Source organism: Podarcis vaucheri (assembly GCF_965113315.1).
Source record: "Podarcis vaucheri genome assembly, chromosome: 3".
Taxonomy (NCBI): Eukaryota; Metazoa; Chordata; class Lepidosauria; order Squamata; family Lacertidae; genus Podarcis; species Podarcis vaucheri.
This window is the reverse complement of record NC_138761.1, coordinates 86713741-86730796: the sequence shown is the minus strand read 5'-3', so window position 1 is coordinate 86730796 and position 17056 is coordinate 86713741. Positions and strand designations below refer to the sequence as shown.

At 41.5% G+C, this 17056-nt stretch overlaps 1 protein-coding gene across 2 annotated transcripts in view; it reads left to right on the top strand.

The window, feature by feature from the left end:
* LOC309529929 (uncharacterized protein) overlaps positions 1-17056 on the top strand; it is a 237682-nt gene that overhangs the window by 140846 nt on the left and 79780 nt on the right. The window contains exon 2 of one of the 2 annotated variants that reach the window (XR_014218512.1): positions 6460-6524. Coding sequence is in view for 1 of the 2 variants with exons in the window: in XM_082218408.1 (XP_082074534.1) it covers positions 7852-7950 (99 nt within the window). In the remaining variant the exon portion in view is untranslated. Of the gene's footprint in view, positions 1-6459; positions 6525-7837; positions 7951-17056 lie in introns of those variants that run through there. The other variant, XM_082218408.1, reaches the window with a different exon arrangement.

The following is a 17056-nucleotide window of genomic DNA, read 5'->3' as shown; positions in this document are numbered from 1 at the left end:
CATGAAGCGATCCCTGAGATATACCACATGGATTGAAAACCCTTCTCATGCACAATGTTTTAACAGGAGAACCATGTGCGCAACAGAGGTCCTGCACATGGAAGAACCCTTTTAACTGGGGCTAGTGAGAGCAAGTATTTGTTCAACGTGCTAGACAAGATTCTTTATTATTATTATTATGCAACATTTTGTCTCTTTGTAAAACTCTCAAAGAGTCACGTAAGTTATCATGCGAAGAGGAAGGGAAAATCTGCTTGCTGGAAGATGTACAGCATATTTCTTTAAACTTATGCCAACTCAGTCTTTGCGCTTAATGCTTATGTAGCCATTATGGATCTGGTCTTGGTGGAAGCAGTGACAAAGTTTAGCTTCACTGGTTACATTTATGAGATGAATTTAAGAAAGATATTGCGAGACCCTTGCTAATCGAAAAGGTCTGAACAATTACACTTTTCTGCAAATGTTTCTGTTTTATGTCTAAGTATGTAATTAAGGTCCTGCTGTTCTTGTATATTTGTATGGCTTCAGGGTATCTGAGCACCATTTCTAGAGTAATTCCTGAAAAACATGATAGCTGTCACTGATTTTTTTTTAAAAGCAGTACTGAAATTAAATATGCCAGTAATTCAAGTTTCTGTTCAGTGAAAATCATGAGAATTCCAAAGTAATCTTCTTGCATTAATTAAGGCAATATCAATTTGCTCCACCCAGTGTTATTTTACTAGAAAAAGAGGTGCCGGAACTCACCATTAACCTTGTTCTCTTATTATGGCAATGGCGCCCACTCAGGGCTGGAGGAAGGGGGTGCCGTGGGGGCAGGCTGTCCTGGGTGTCACCACTGAGGGGGGTGACAAAATGCCGGGCGGCACTCACCGCAGGGCCTGCAGCACGCCCAAGCGTGGAAGTGACGCAGTAGCTTGGGTACCTACAGGCTCCGCTGTGCCCCAAATGGTTCGCCCACCGCCTCCCCCTCAGCTGTAGGGTGGCTGAGTGGGAGGAGCAGGCAGACTCCTCAGAGGCCCCACAGAGCATCCTGCCCTGGCTTGCCCTGCCCCAAGGGCAGCTGACCCTGACCCTGGGTGAAGGGGGAGCATGCTGCCCCAGGGGCCCCATCGGCTTGCTCTGCCACTGCGCCCACCTGAGAGGTGCCAGAACTGAGTTCTGGTGAGTTCCAGCTGAAAAAAAGCCTGCCTCCATTGCCAGCAAATATGGCCCTAATAAAAGACCCTAGTAAAAGAAAGAAAGAAGCAAAGAAGCTTCAAAATGAAAGTAGATTCTAGTAAAAGACCCTATAAATGACTCTAGAGCAGGCATGTCCAACAGGTAGATCATGATCTACCGGTAGATCACTGGACGTCTGCGGTAGATCACTGGTAGATCATTGGCTCCCCCCAAAGAAGCTGAACAACTGTGGCTCACCTAAAAAAAAGCTCAACATTTTACCTCCTCCCTGAAAAAACTCAACAACTTTGACTCGAACCCCTCCCCCAAAATGGGCTTTCCTCCTCCCTAAAGAAAGCTCAACAAATTTGACCTGAACCCCCCAAAGGGGGGAGATCACTGTCAGTTTTTAATTCTGTGAGTAGATCGCAGTCTCTTGGGAGCTGGTCACCCCTGCTGTAGAGGGAGGAAGGAAGGCAAACAGGCAGGCAGGCAGGCAGGCAGGCAGTGAAATAAAAGAAATATATATATTTGGAACTTTTGATAAGGTGTTGTAGGGGCATTATGTAAGTAGAATGGATGCACTGGACCAGGGTAGATGAAAAGATCAGGAAACATATGGTTTCAATTATTTCACTTGTGTTGCACTTATTTTATTTCTTAAAACTATATCTATACTGCCTTTCCTTCCAAAAAGGATCAAAGCAGTTTGCAAACAGTAAAATAGCAGAGATAATATAATCATAAATCATATCCATAAAACATATCAATAAAACACACCATTAAAATATTAACATCAGTGACAGTATTCAGGGTGCTAAAAACTGGCATGAATGGCCTGGGATTGCTTGAGCACAACAGATAACAGAAATTATATTCATTTGTGAAATGGCCTAATGCTTTTGAAGCTACCAAGTGGAAATCTAAAAATATATTCTAGTTGAACAGTGCACTCAGGAATAGTTTCTAACTTCCCAGGCATATCTAAAAATAGAGAGGAAATGCATATTCTAAAGTTCAAGCGTGACTTTATGTCTAGTCGTGTAATTTTTAAGAGAAATAAACACAGATTAATCTTTTCCTTCAGCTACATGTTTGAGGTTTATATGAGCAAATTAAGCTATAAATATACCTTATTTAACCTCCATATCTTCTCCAGTGGAAAGTTGGTTGCTGCCACAACTGTTCTTGCCACATTGTTCTGAAACTTTTTAAATTATAAGATTCCCTCCATTATTATTCCCTCTGTTATTGCACAGGGATTCCATTTTGTAGCTCTCGTGCATTAATAAGTCTATAAAAAGTTGCAGCAGAGATGGAAAAGCAGTTACATATGCACTTTGATTTTCCTCTTTGTATAAGGCATGTTGGACTGCTTGTACTTCTCAAAAAGAATTCTTCTCCCAGTGGACAGTGTGCTTGTGTTGTCATAAAAATACAATAGAAAAGTGAGCACTCATGGAAAGCTCCACAGTGGCATTCTACACTCTTTAAGAAATAATAAAAAAGTTTCATTTGGCATGATTTACAGATTTTCTAAAAATTGGCTATAATTTTTGTGACTAATAGGTTTGGAACCAGCTTTGCTCCCACAGGTGAAGGGGAGAAGAGAACTTTTGCCGATATTTATTCCTATTATAGCTTCCAGCAATACCTCTTGCTCTGCGTGGGAAGTACTGTTGGGAGTTGGAAGAGGAGGAATCAGCAAATACTGCTGCTTCCTTCCTCCACCAGCGAGACCCCTCCACTGGCTCAAAAGCCTTTTGTAAACAGAATGACATCTTCTGTCTGTGTTCTGAATGTAATCAATTCCCATAATGCTTTCATAACAGGTAACTCAGTCTTTTGGGTACATTAACATATTTATTATGGCACAAGCTTTCATTGACCAGAGTCCAGCTGCATAAAGCGTTACCCTTAGTTGGGAGGTGTTTGTGTTTGTTTGTGTGTGTGTGATCCATTCTGGGCAAGAGAATGGAAATGTGGCCAAAATGGCTGTGAAATGCAATAAGGGATGTCTGTGGACTTAACTGCATGTTACGTTAATAGTGTGCAAGGTAATCATGTTGCGGTTTTCTTAAAAATTAAATATGAGGCCTAAAGGGGAAATAATCATCAGCACTGAAACCCATGGGAAGGTTTAAGACTTCCTTTCCCAGCCATGAGCCGAGTAAAAATCCTTCCCCAATTAGTCTTGAGGAAGAGGGGGCTTCCCATTGGTGTCACTGAGAGTTTTCTTTCTCCTTTAATGCTAATTAATGCAGTTTTTTTAAAAAAAACACACACACCCTGATATTGTGACTGTTTTTATGCAGTGTGGGCATAGATTTTTATAACGAAGAATAGCACAGGTGTGGGATGAGGGAGAAATTCAATTTGGTTCACATTTTAATGCAAAACTCCCTAATGTATGTTAGCAAGTCACTAAAAGAACACAGATGGAGTCCAGAGAGATGAGAAATCCCAAGAAGTGGTGGGAACTGAATGAAAATAGTGCATAGTTCTCTGCTGTGATTGCATCTTGGTTTTCTTCCTTGAATGTGTGGGGATAGGCAAAACATGTAAAATTGTGTGTAACTCAAAGAAATTCCACAGCAAAGGTGCTTCTTAATCTGTAGCCGTCTTCAAATGTTTAGCCTAGACATGTGAGGCCAAAAGTGTTTAAAGGGATTGGTGCATGTATGTCAGACTCAACCTCTGAATGTATGGGAAATGTTTGGTTTTTGGTAAGTCCATTGACACTTGCCAAGATCAATTTTAAATGCTGCATAGATGTAAACCAGATCATTTTATTAGCACCATACTCAACACTAAACACTAGATGGGGAGCCAACACACTGGAAGTTGTGACATCAGTTCATCGGCTGTCTTCCAAGAGATGTTCTTTTAAATCTTAGTATAAATCAGAAGATAGATCACTAGGCCCTTTATATTGGCAAATGGACTTACTGCTGAATGAGATAAATGAACAGAGAAGGAAAGGTAAGCCAAAAGCCATCTTCACATTGCAGACCTTTTCTTCCTGATCTGGAATTTCCTGACCTGACAATGATTAGGGGAGATGCAAGAAAGGCAGCAAGTCTCTGCTCATCTCCAACATTATTTGTCAGCTGGTTTCCAATTTTTATATTTGTTCGTTTAATAAATGTAGGCTCAACAGCTTCCGGCAGACATGCATTCGTTTTCAGTTCCTTCCCCTTCCCCACAATTTCCAGTTGTGTTGTCTTAGGCATAGTCTTCCTCTAATATCTCTTCCCACCTATAATACTGCACAGAGGGTTCTCTCTTCCCCTTGTGTACCTTCCTGTTTCCCACAGCTGAATGTTGAAGATCCATCTAGGCATTTGCAACGTAAGAGGTAAAAGTTTCGGCTGTTCCTCTAAACAACCAGCACCCTGGACAACTTCCCAGAAATACTGGGTGGTATCATTAAACCTCCTCACTCCCTGCCCTACTAGATAGAAGTGATGGATTGCTGCTGTTAGCAAGGAGGGTGAAGAGAAAACATAAAATTCCTTAAAGAGGTGAGACATTGATCTCTTCCATAGAATTGTGTTCTATTTTACAGTGGTTGCCAGTGGAATCTGGTGGGAATAACCATAGGTAATTGTGCTTTGCCCAAATCCATTGCAGTATGGTTCTATAAGTTTATGTTGCATGACACACAATAATAATGCTGTCCAGCTGTAGCATTTCCGAGCACAATTCAAAGTGTTGGTGCCGACCTTTAAAGCCCTAAATGACCTCAGCCCAGCATACCTGAAAGGGCGTCTCCACCCCCATCGCTTAGCCCGGACACTGAGGTCCTCCGCTGAGGGTCTTTTGATGGTTCCCTCACTGTGAGAAGCAAAGTTACAGGGAACCAGGCCTTCTCGGTGGTGGTGCCCTCCCTGTGGAATGCCCTCCCTTCAGATGTCAAGGAAATAAAACAACTATCTGACTTTTAGAAGACATCTGAAGGCAGCCCGGTTCAGGGAAGTTTTTAAGGACTGGTTTTTTTATCATGTTTTTAGATATGTTGTAAGCCGTCTCTGAGAGGGAACAATCAAACCACCCAACTTTGTCTGAAGGGGTGGCAATCACTTCTACTTACCTAGTGATCTCATTCTTCTCTGGAACTTTCAGGTTCCACATGTCATGAAGTAGTGATCCTGTGAGCAAGTATCACTGGGTGGGGCCCCTCAGGCAGGCAGTAACAATTAGTCCCCAAAGTGGGAGCATGTGATGGGGCTGGCTGGTTGCCAGCACTCTCCAGCCGCTATAAATCTTTGAGTTAACCTGCTGAGGGAGGGAGAGAACATGCCATGTTTTAGACTTGCTGTTTGATGTTCTATAACTGGTGCCAGAGAAGAAGCCAATAAAGCCTGGTAACCTGGTCGGTGCCTGTGTGTGTGTGTGTGTGTGTGTGTGTGTGTGAGTGATTAATAGCTTGGAAGGAGGACTCAGGAAAGCAACCCCCCTCCCTGACACTACATGTCCTGTAAGTGGTCTGTGTGTGTCCCATCAGTATTAGAGACAATTACAATATTCAAGTGGTAAATGTACACATAGTTTGGATCCAAAGAAGCATGCATAATACTCTGTTCACACAATGGGGCTTTCTGGCATTTCTCTCTCTGTCTCTCTGTCTCTCTCTCTCTCATTGCAGCCTTCAAAAGCTATTCCTGAAGACTGAGGGAGTCTCTGGAGCAACTTGGGTTGGGGCCTGAGGGACCAGCAGCAGAACTGGGGAATAACAAAATGGAGGGGGGGCTGGTTTGCGAAAACAGAAGTGACTTTCTGCTCATGCAAGGCATTTGGATCCAAGCCCACATATATACAATATTGGTTAACCCTGAAGATGTAGTATTTACAGTAAGAACATCACTTGAGAACCTGCTGTGAATTAACTGATGTCCTGTGAACAGTGTAAGGTTATAAAACAAGAACATGGAGCAATTTTAGGCAGCAGTTTGCAAACAGAAGAAAGGTAAAAATGGCTGACCCTTTGAAATTTCATTTGGTCAATGGCCAAGATAGATACTTGGGGTTAATATATTTCTAATCACTGAAGAGCTGACAAATTAATGGAGGATAAAGCTGTCAATGGCCGCTATGGGGGAACCATCTGGGCCAAATATTAAAACCTGTTCCATATTGTCTGAAGGCTTGGAATAATAGATAGAATCTGATCCTGTATATCTTTCCAGTTTCATCAATCAAAGTTCAATTCCTATTATATGGGGTTTTGAGTATTACAATTTTGAAATATTTTTAAAATGATTCATTATCTTTTTACTCTTTATGTTTCTATTGCAGGTAAAGTGGATGTTGCGCAAGAGGTTGTGCCCAGGATTCAGACTAGAAGGGAAGAAGACTTAGAGGCAAGTAAAGCAAATCAGCACATTTATATTGCTAATCAATAAATAATAGTATTTTGATGCCTGGGCCTGTTGCAAGAGCACACAATGGAAAAGCTCAGACTCATATAAGCCAAGCTTTGAAGTTTCCCAAGTGCATTGCGTCAGCTGAGTCAATCTCTGAACTACTTCCTTGGTCTTTAGGGACAGCATTTCCTGATCTCTGTGGCTTCCCAAGTCACATAGCTGGGCAAAGCACATATAACCACAATTGTTGTAGCCAAACAAGAAAGCTTAACTGACTGACTATTCTACTGTGCTTATTTTGTGGTGCTTTTCTTCTTTGAATCTGCATCCTGTCTGGAACATTTACTTAGCCCTGGGATTGTCATTCTCCCCCCCACCCAAACTTTCCTTTCTGAACAAATATCTGAAGCTTTTTCATACAGAGGGACATAGGAAGCTGCATAATACTGAGTCAGACCATTAGTCCATCTAGCTCAGTATTGTCTGCACTGACCAGTGTGCTGTAGTGGTTAAGAGCGATAGACTCGTAATCTGGTGAACCGGGTTCGCGTCTCCACTCTTCCACATGCAGCTGCTGGGTGACCTTGGGCTAGTCACACTTCTCTGAAGTCTCTCAGCCCCATTCACCTCGCAGAGTGTTTGTTGTGGGGGAGGAAGGGAAAGGAGAATGTTAGCCGCTTTGAGACTCCTTTGGGTAGTGATAAAGCGGGGTATCAAATCCAAACTCTTCTTCTTCTGTCCAGGATTTCAGAGAGAGTTCACTCCCACTGTACCTTAGATGCTGGGGATTGGACCAGGGTCCTTCTGCATAGACACAAGATGCTCTGCTGCTGAGCTATGGACAAAGCAAGACCACTGATTCATCTAAGTCCAGTACTTCCTCCAACTGGCAGTGGCAGCTCTCCAAGAACTGAGCAGAGATCTCCCCAGAAATACTGTGTAGTGAATCTGGCTTCCAAAAATGCAGAAGTTGGCCTCCCCCAATATATTTCAAACAAAACCAGGAACCGAAAGATAGATATACTAGTGAGCAGGAGTGACTGGCACAGTGGACCAGTGCCTCACTCCTGATCCTAATGTCACTGTGACTTACCTGGACGGTATGGGGGTAAGCAGAGTTTGTGAGGGGCAGTACCTGCTGAGCCAGTTCTCACTTGCTATTCCTGCTCATAAGGTTTTCCCTGCCCTGACTTCGAGACATCTCTGATCACCGTTAACAGCTCAGATGTTTTGATGTACCAGACAAATCAAGTGTAACTTGAAAGAAGTACAAAATGTCCTCCCCCTTTTTTAGAATCTTACTCAAAAGAAGTGAGTGGAGGAAATGTATGAGTTCACCATCAGACAGCAGAGAAGGGGTAGCCATCTGGAAGCAGAAATGGTTGGTGGTGTTTCACCGTCACCCGTGAAGCCCATCTCAGAGGTTAGTTATGCATGGCCCTGTAGATGTTCGCTGTACAGATGGTACATGACGCACTGAAAAAAACTAACACAAAGCAGCTGCCTGAGCATAAACAGACTCTTTGAGTGATTGTTCCTTTTCCCTGGGGAAAGGGCATGTTTGTCCTTGTTGGCATGGTCACAGTCTTCTCAGGGGCAATACCAATAGGACTGAGCAGCACATGTTCTGGCCTGCCATTGGCCCTATCTCTTCCCCTTCCTTTGCTGCTGCTGAATTGTGTCAGAAGGAGAAGTAGTGTGGATTGAGGGATGCAGACAAGGTATGTGGAATCTGTGGGCACATTCCAGCTAAACACTATGTATTGATTTCAATGGGAGAGCAAGGCACCTACTTCATGGTTTCTCATTGAAATTGTGCTGAATTGTGTGCCCTTACATGCAAATCTAAAGGCTCCGGTGTATGGGGAACATAACAATTCTGAGTATAACATCATTGGTGGAATTTGTATTTGAATCACCTGCATTGGAATATTATTTATGAGAAAATGAAAGCGCAGCGAAAATGTCTCCTGCCTGCTGTTACCCAGAAGGTGTAGGGAGATGGGAACAAAAATGAGAAAACAAACCACCTCAGTAAATGGGTTTGGAGATTCAGAACCTGAAACGAAAAAACCAAATTGATGGCAGTTTGTAGATGCTCCAGCTATAACTGAACATCAACAGGAACACTTGGCTGCACATGTAGCACTATACCCCTGGGAAAATGTGGCTGTGAGTATCGTGTCAAAGAATGGTATATACTGTATTGCCTTCTGGGTAATATGCTCCTGGCAGGATTTCTCTTCCTCTGTGAAGGGAAATCATGTTACCAAAAGTTCAAAGCTGCCAGCTATGAAAATGTCAACACGGTTCACAACTGGCACATGACAGATTTCAAGCTCTTAAAATAAACGTACAGGCTATATTATGAACTCTGAAAAGACATATGAACAGTAAAAGTACTGCTGCAGCAAACATATGATAGGTACTGACCTAGGAAAAATGTCTGCTCTAATGCTTTAACTACAGAATTTAAATGTGCAAAAGTCATTAAACTATTTGGTTTTTTAAAAATCTATTTTAGGACGAATTCTCAGTTCTTATATCTATCATATAGTTTCTTATGGTTCCATTCAGAGAATTCCCAGATTGGTCTCTATCCAAAAGCATATTTAATACTCAGACTGTACTGAATTCTGTCCCATGTGGATCTTTTGGGCAAAAATAGCCATTTCTCTCTCTCTCTCTTTCTCTCTTTCTCTCTCTCTCTCCCTCTCTCTCTGTGCACACATGCTAACATATATCCAGAAAGTCCTTTGGTTGCAAGAATATTTACTTTTAAAAAATCTTATCTGGTGTTCCAGTTGCTGCTGCATTATTCCCCATCTTCCAGATACTGTTTCTATTGGCTTCCTGGCTGTAGCCACTGGCAGGTGGCAGTGTTCGTCTCCTACCTTCACAATTAGTCACATGACAGGTGACTAGCCAATAGGCAACACTACATCACTAAGTAGCCAACCAGGTTTGGTTAATATGATGACATGACAAAAGATAAAGGCAAGGCTTTTGCCTTAATGCAGAGCTTTCCAAACTTTTCATGTTGGTGACATACTTTTTAGACATGCGTCATTTTGTGACACAGTAATTCAGTTTTACTGACAAACCAGAGGTTAAACTAACCCCTTTCCAGTCCCGGGAGGAGCGTGGAGAATGTTCACACAACACGCCTACACACTGCAGCCAACACACTAACGTGTCACGACACAGAGTTTGGAAAGCTTTGCCTTAATGTGTAAGGGCAATGATTTATGGATCCATAGGATCAGTTCCAAACCAGTCAGACCCACTCAGGCTGCATATGCAGAATACATTTAAAGGACCCCCTTCCAATAATCCTGGAAAATGTAGTTTGTGAAGGGTACTGGGAATTGGAGTGCTGTGGGGGTAGACTATTGTTGTTTAGTCATTTAGTCGTGTCCGACTCTTCATGACCCCATAGACCAGAGCACGCCAGGCACTTCTGTCTTCCACTGCCTCCCGCAGTTTGGTCAAATTCATGCTGGTAGCTTCGAGAACACTATCCAGCCATCTCGTCCTCTGTCATCCCCTTCTCCTTGTGCCCTCTATATTTCCCAACATCAGGGTCTTTTCCAGGGAGTCTTCTCTTCTCATGAGGTGGCCAAAGTATTGGAGTCTCAGCTTCAGTATAGTTCCCAGAAATTGGGGGTTTGTGCTTTTAATGTATGGTGTGTACACAGCTACCATGAATGAGTGAGAGCTACACTTCATTTTATTCTTCATTTCGAAAGACTCTGTCCTGATTAGGTGTTTTTTTTAAAAAAAAAACACCCCCAAGCATTTATTAATATAAATTAATTTTGTACTTTTTGTGTTGGTTTTAGTGATGGAGTAAGAATGTCTCCCGATATTTCAGGGCATACAGTCAGATCATTAGTGCCCCAACAGATATCTTGTCTGGATTAAGATTCAATTTATTTACATTGGCATTTGTTGTATAAATTTCCTAGGCTCCCTGGGAATAGAAGATAGAAATGAGAGATAAGAGCTAGGTATCATCATCGGGATGATGCCATCCCATCCCAAATCACTGAATGACTTCAACCACTTGTTAGATGGGAGGTAAAAAAGGGAGTCTTTCTGAGGTACCTCATAAATCAGAAGGCTAGCAGATAATATTGATCTTTCAGTGTCTGATAAACGGAGAATTTTTCCCCATCAAAATTTTTTGAAAGAGTATTTTCTTAGCGTTTGCACAAAATTCACAGGTTTTCACTCCTCTAAAACAGGTCAGACTGACATTTTAAACATTAGATTAATGGTCTATTCCCAGTGGTGTGGTATAAAGTGTTTCCTTCTCCTATCATTCCGATAACTAATACATTGATACATCACAACACACCCGTACTTAATACTGCAACACGGTTTCTTTTGCTGCCCCTTCTTTATTCTCCATTCTCTCTTCCTTAATTTCTTTTTTGGTTATGGTACAGGCCCAAGTCCTACATCTCAGTCGTATGCTTTCCACAAAGATCCTGTTCATCACTGCTAACTTCATGACCTGGGCAAGATGTCTTCAACCCTGACCTCTGATTCACACTGTAACCTTGAGACTCTCTGATTACCAAACTGATCTTCCTCCCATGTTCCTTACATGATCCCTATGGCGATCCTCCTGTCCCAGTTTAGACATCCAAAACTCTAACCTTATTGGACCTTTCTGGTTGAGTTGGATTCCATCTCTACTTGCCTCTACACCAGTAGTTCTCAACATTTCCTGATCCATGACCTACTTTTAAGCCCAAATAGGAGCCGCTTCATTTTTCGTCACCCTAAGCTTATTTTTCTGTACTTTTTTGGGCCCCACATTGGCCACTGTTACACATCCACATTCCTTATTCCCTCTGTGATTTTAAATGAAATGGGGGAGAAGTTAGATTAGTGAAATGGAATGAAAGATATATCAAAGCATCTTTTGGATAATATCCCATCCATGCATTTCAGACAAAGATGTCAAAATCGGGAAGAAGGGTTGTGCTGGGTTGAGAACCAATGAAATAAAAGATTATGAGGCTGTTTCATGCAGTATTAAAACTGATTCTTCAAGTAAATTCTTCAATAATTGCCTTCGAAGAGTTCTTATCCAGATGTAATAAATTTGCGCACTCCTTGTATCTCATAAAATCTCTGGACTGTGTTGACAACAATTCTAATATGGCTTAACAGAAAGAAGGGAACAGAATAAAAATTGCCACATTGAAAGTTTATTCCTAGCTAATGAACTAGTGGATGGATTTAACCATTAAAAACTATTTGAACTGTTAACAAATTATGAAAACATGGGTTATTTTTTTATTTATTTCACATGAGTCATTTATGTTGCCTCAAGGCAGGTAGAGATAAACTTTTTAATGCAATTCTATTAAAGTTCAGTCTTTTTCTCTCTTGAGTCTCATAATTTCCATTTGCTCTAATAAAAACCTTTATTTGCTTCATCTGCCTTTCTAGTTGCAATCTTATGCTCCCTGAGAGGGGTTCCCAGAGACCATAAGGGTTTTTTGGAACTCCTGCTCTCCAAGGTCAGTGAGAAATCCAGCCTAGGATAAAGAGATCTGACCTTATACCTCTTTGAGGTTGTAGAAAGGTATGCAGACAGTGCTCTTCTGATGGTGGAGGCACCCATGGGGGTATGCTGGGAGATTCTGTGGATCCATAGGATCCCAAACTTTCCTGTTCTCTAGGCACCACCATTCCCATGAGAATTGGGAACAACCTTACTAGCCCTGGAATTGGCATATTTTATCTCTTTTTGAAATCAGTGGGAAATAAGCTTTTTTTTAAAGTAAAAGCCCCCTGAACAATGAACGAGGGGAGGCCTCACCACATCCTCTGTCCTGCCAGCATAAGCTGGCATGGCTCCTCCACCTTTGCTTCTCCCTCCTGCTCCAGAACTCCATGGGATCACTCTTGTCCAATAAGTAATTTGGATTCTTCCAGTTCAACACTCAAGAAACCGTGGTACTCCAGTTTTTGCTGGATTACAACTCCCATCACCCCAATCAATTTTTGTGCTGGCTGGGGCTGATGGGCGTTGGAATCCAACAACGTCTGGTCTTTTACCTTCTCATGGTAAAAACATTATTATTATTTTTGTTTATCATAACATTTCACTAAGAAGCTTAGGGTGGCATGCATAGGGTAAATAGAGAGTGGTCGGCAACAGCCAGCAGGGATCAATCTTCTTCTATTTTTTTATTATTATTTTTAAATTAATTTTCTTTTCTCTCATTACAAATATACTTATAACATACAGCTTACATCACATCTCTCCCTCCCCCCTTTTGGACTTCCCTCAACTTCCGTTTTTGATTTATTAACCTCATTCGTATATTCTGCTGTTTTCTACAAATACCATATTTTTCCTTTTATTGCATTATCTGTTTCCTATCCATAAAGTTGTGAATATTTATTTAGATCCTACCATCAGGTAAATATTCTTTCTTTGTTTCTGCAAATATAATATAAAAGGTTCCCACTCTTTTTCAAACCCCCTATTGTCCTTTTCCCGAAGTCTGTGTGTCAGCTTTACCAATTCCACATACCGGTAACTCATCAGTTTTTCTTGCCATTGTTCTTTTATTGGAATTTCTCCAGTCTTCCAATTCTGTGCTAACAGTATTCTCACCGCCACCACCACCACTTACATAAATAGTGTCCTTTTCTCTTTTGGCAGGTCTTGCCCTAGGGATCAATCTTCTTCTAGTCTAAGTTCCTCAATAAATGGGGGCAGAGGGCCATCCATCTATATGTCACCTGGCTAGTCTTAGGGGAATGGCAGGATAATCCGATCAATCAGCCGTTCATTTCTTATCTATCAATTTCAAAGAGATGTGTAAATATAAACGCAAAAACACAGAAATAATAGGTTGGTATTTTTGCTGGGATCAGCAATTAAGAATGGCAAAACCATATGACCGCAAGTGGATTCCAAGAACAGAAATCTGTGTTTATGTGAAATTCATCAGGAAATGAACAAAGAGACAAAAGCTTTTCTTATAATATTGGCTGTCTTGAAACACAGTGAAGTGCAATTCCAGATTACCCTTCATACCCTTTATTTAACCCTTGTGAATTAGATTTAAAAAGAGGGAGGGGTGGATTATTTGTCAAGTGGGTTGTTTTAACTTTGCAGACTGGCTTCTTTTGCAAGTCAATAAAATAAACTTGCATCTTCCTTCTAGAGGGGAAATTCCCTTTTTCCTCAGACTGTCATACCTTTACCAAATGTGTGTAGATTTATACCTATCTTGCATTCTTAGTAGGGCAAGTAGTGACCAGTAATCTAATTAAAATGTCAAAGTGAGCAGTCCATTGCGTATATTCAGCTGGGTTGTGAAGAGAAGGGAATTCTGTTTGTTCCCTTATGAGGAGCTTTCATCACATACTTCCTTCCAAAGTAATTCCATTTGTTGGCTAGTAACCTTGAGGAAGAGAAAACAATTACAACCAAAGAATCACTTCTGTGTCCTGGCTGGTCTATTTATCTCTTTGTAACAGGGTTATTCATCTGTCATTTCATCAGATAGTTTCCCTCATAGTTGGACCTTCTTGATAGACATGTTTTATGCATGTGTCCTTCTAAACTGCACCCTTTACACACACACTCCATTCCACTCTACTCCACCAGATTATCACCGCCATGTGGGAAACATTTTATCGGTGTGTTCCTCAAAGTATCCAGCAAGAGATGAGTAGTAAAAACATATGAAAAATAATATTTCAAGTACTTTTGGAATTCAAGCAGTGCATTGCAGCCTGAGGCTGGGACTCGCATGGTCAGTCACTAGTTGTCAGATGTGGGTGGGTAATCAAGTTACAAGAAAACATACTGCGTGCATATCTGTGAAAATTAGCCTTTCGATTGCAGCTCATCCTCAGGGAAGTTTCTAACTAGAAAATGGTGAGGGCTGGGCCTATAAGCACCAAAAGTGTGTTCAATCAGATTTTTACAATTAATAGATACTAACATCCATTCAGTCTCCCTTTTGTTTTATCTCATAAAGGCTCATTCACAAATAAGGATGAGAGAGCCCATCAATTGTGGCTTCTCTCAGCTTCTCATTTATACATTTATCTCATTTATGCATTTCCACATCAGTTTACATTTTTTTAAAGAAAGAAACCTAATAAATATTAATCAGCATTTTAGTGTGAATTTATTCTAGCAAACATGCTTTTGAAAAGCAATTTTCCCTACCCCAATGCATTTTTGTTATTTTCACCAGTGCACACCTTACCACAGTATATGCATTTTTGTGCACATTACTTGGGTGGGGAATGGCACTGCAATTTTGGAGAAGTGTGAATTTTGAAAGATGGCCGTGTTTCGGTTTGCATATTGTTTCAGAACTGAATGTGAACTGAATGGAGTATCCCCTCTGTCCCTGCATCCCTGTTCACAAAGGCCTGCAGATCACTTGATTTACATTCATTAGTGAGGCTGCTGGTTCACAATTGTCAGGTTCAGGATACACATTTGTCCAGTTGATAATGCTCAGCTATATTATGAATCAAGCATCATTTCCTTTAGAAGGTCTTTTCTAGCTTGAAATGTAAAATGAGGTATGGTGCTGATGCAGCCAGAATTCAGCAGACCAGGTGTCCAAGACAGTTGGTCTGTAGGCAGAAGTACAAAAGCACTTCAACATTCACCCCCTTACAAATTCCTGTGAAACTATAGTACATTTTACACCGGCTTCTCTAAACACTCAATGCATGGAGGAGGGAGCAATATTGCACCACTGGCCACACTAACAATGTTGTCATTCCTGCTGTGCCCACTCCAATATAATACTGATGTTCATGATTTGATTATTGGGTTAGGCAGATGTGGAGTGTCAGGAGTAAACACAAAATCATAGAATTGTAGAGTTGGAAGGGACTCTGAGAATCATCTAGTTCAACCCCCTGCAATGCAGAAATATGCAGGTGTCCCATACGTGGATTTAACCTGTGACATTGGTGTTAACAGCACCACACGCTAACCAACTGAGCTAACATGCCACCTTGTGCAAGGTCATTATTTGATGCCTTTCCCCCAGCCTTTGCAGCATGGCTGCGGGCTTTGCGAAGAAAGTGCAAGGCTCTGGCAAGATCCTAGAGCCCTTCCTCCCCCCCTCCTCCTCCCCAAAGCCTGATAAGTGCTTGCCTGGCTTTGGGAAGGGGGCAGGAGAACTCTAGGACCTTGTCAGTGTCCTCACACCTCTTTCGTAAAGCCAGGCTTTGAGAAGCCCCCCCCCCGGCTGTGCACCCAGTGCTGCTGCACCACTCGCACTGCCATAAATCCTCCTCAGGGTGCGTGCAAAGCTGAATTAGGGCACTTCCAGATTGCCTGTTTATCGAGTATATGTTTGAGAGGACATGCATCATGGTGCATCAAAGCAGGTGGCATTCCATTCTCCTCTGTGCATTTACTCATCACTTTCCTTCTTGCAAAAAGGAACAGCATGATTGGGGACAGCATGATTATTGCCCATAGCTCCTAAACCAACCATAATCACGCAGCTTGATTTTGTTAGTAGGTGGTTGAATTCCCCCCCCCCCAAAAAAATAGCAAAACTCTGGAAGTGTCCTGTTCATACTTGGAAATGACACCTGTAACGCCTTTTGATTTTGCTGTCTTAAAATGGCCTAGCATCCTGCAAAGCTTTCTTTCTTCCCCTCCACTCCCCTCTTAACCAACGGGGTGTATTTGGTTTTTTTAAAATATTTTTTACTGTATCACATCTTTCCCCCATATGTTTATTTAAACAATTGCATTGAAGCATGGCTTTCATACTTTGATCCCAGCTTCCTTGCAGTCTTTTATTAGATTTTTTTAAGGAGGCTTGAATGTAGGCTTCAATTTTGTTATTGTTAATCACCAAGGGAATACATGTACCTCTATGCAGTGTAGACTGTCAAAGGTTCAAGTCACTTAGTAACATTTATGCAGCTCATCATTAGCCCTGTGACTTCCTGAAGGAGCTCATAGTTTAAAAACTACAGTTAACACCACAGTGTCATGTTCAGAACTGTTGCGAGATCCCACGGGAAAAGCAGCAGAGCTGGAGACATGAGGTGAGGCTGAGATCAAAGTTGCTGAACCAAGTCAGCAACCATTGTTTAAGTAAAAATGTTCAGACCATCTTAACCAAATAAAGCAGAAATGGCATAGGATACGTATGAATGGGTACATGCAAAATTGAGTTAGATTGGCTATAGACTGACCTGTCCATCCCTTGTGTGGCCTTGCAAATTGAAGTTGTATAGTGAGGGGAGTTTGCTACTTCAGTGAAAACTTGGCCATAGTTAAAAATAGGTTAATGGAGAGCCTTTTGCAGATTTTGTGAATGCACAAAGGACAAAAGTATGTTTGCATTCTTTGCATTCATTTTGTGGCTTGACATTTAAGCATAATCCTTGAATCAGGGTGACTGGAATCTGGTGCATAACAATTTCATTTCCTTCCTGCACTGATTTTTCCCAGGACATAAGGTTGAAACTCTGTGTAGGTTTGAGATGCCTCTGTG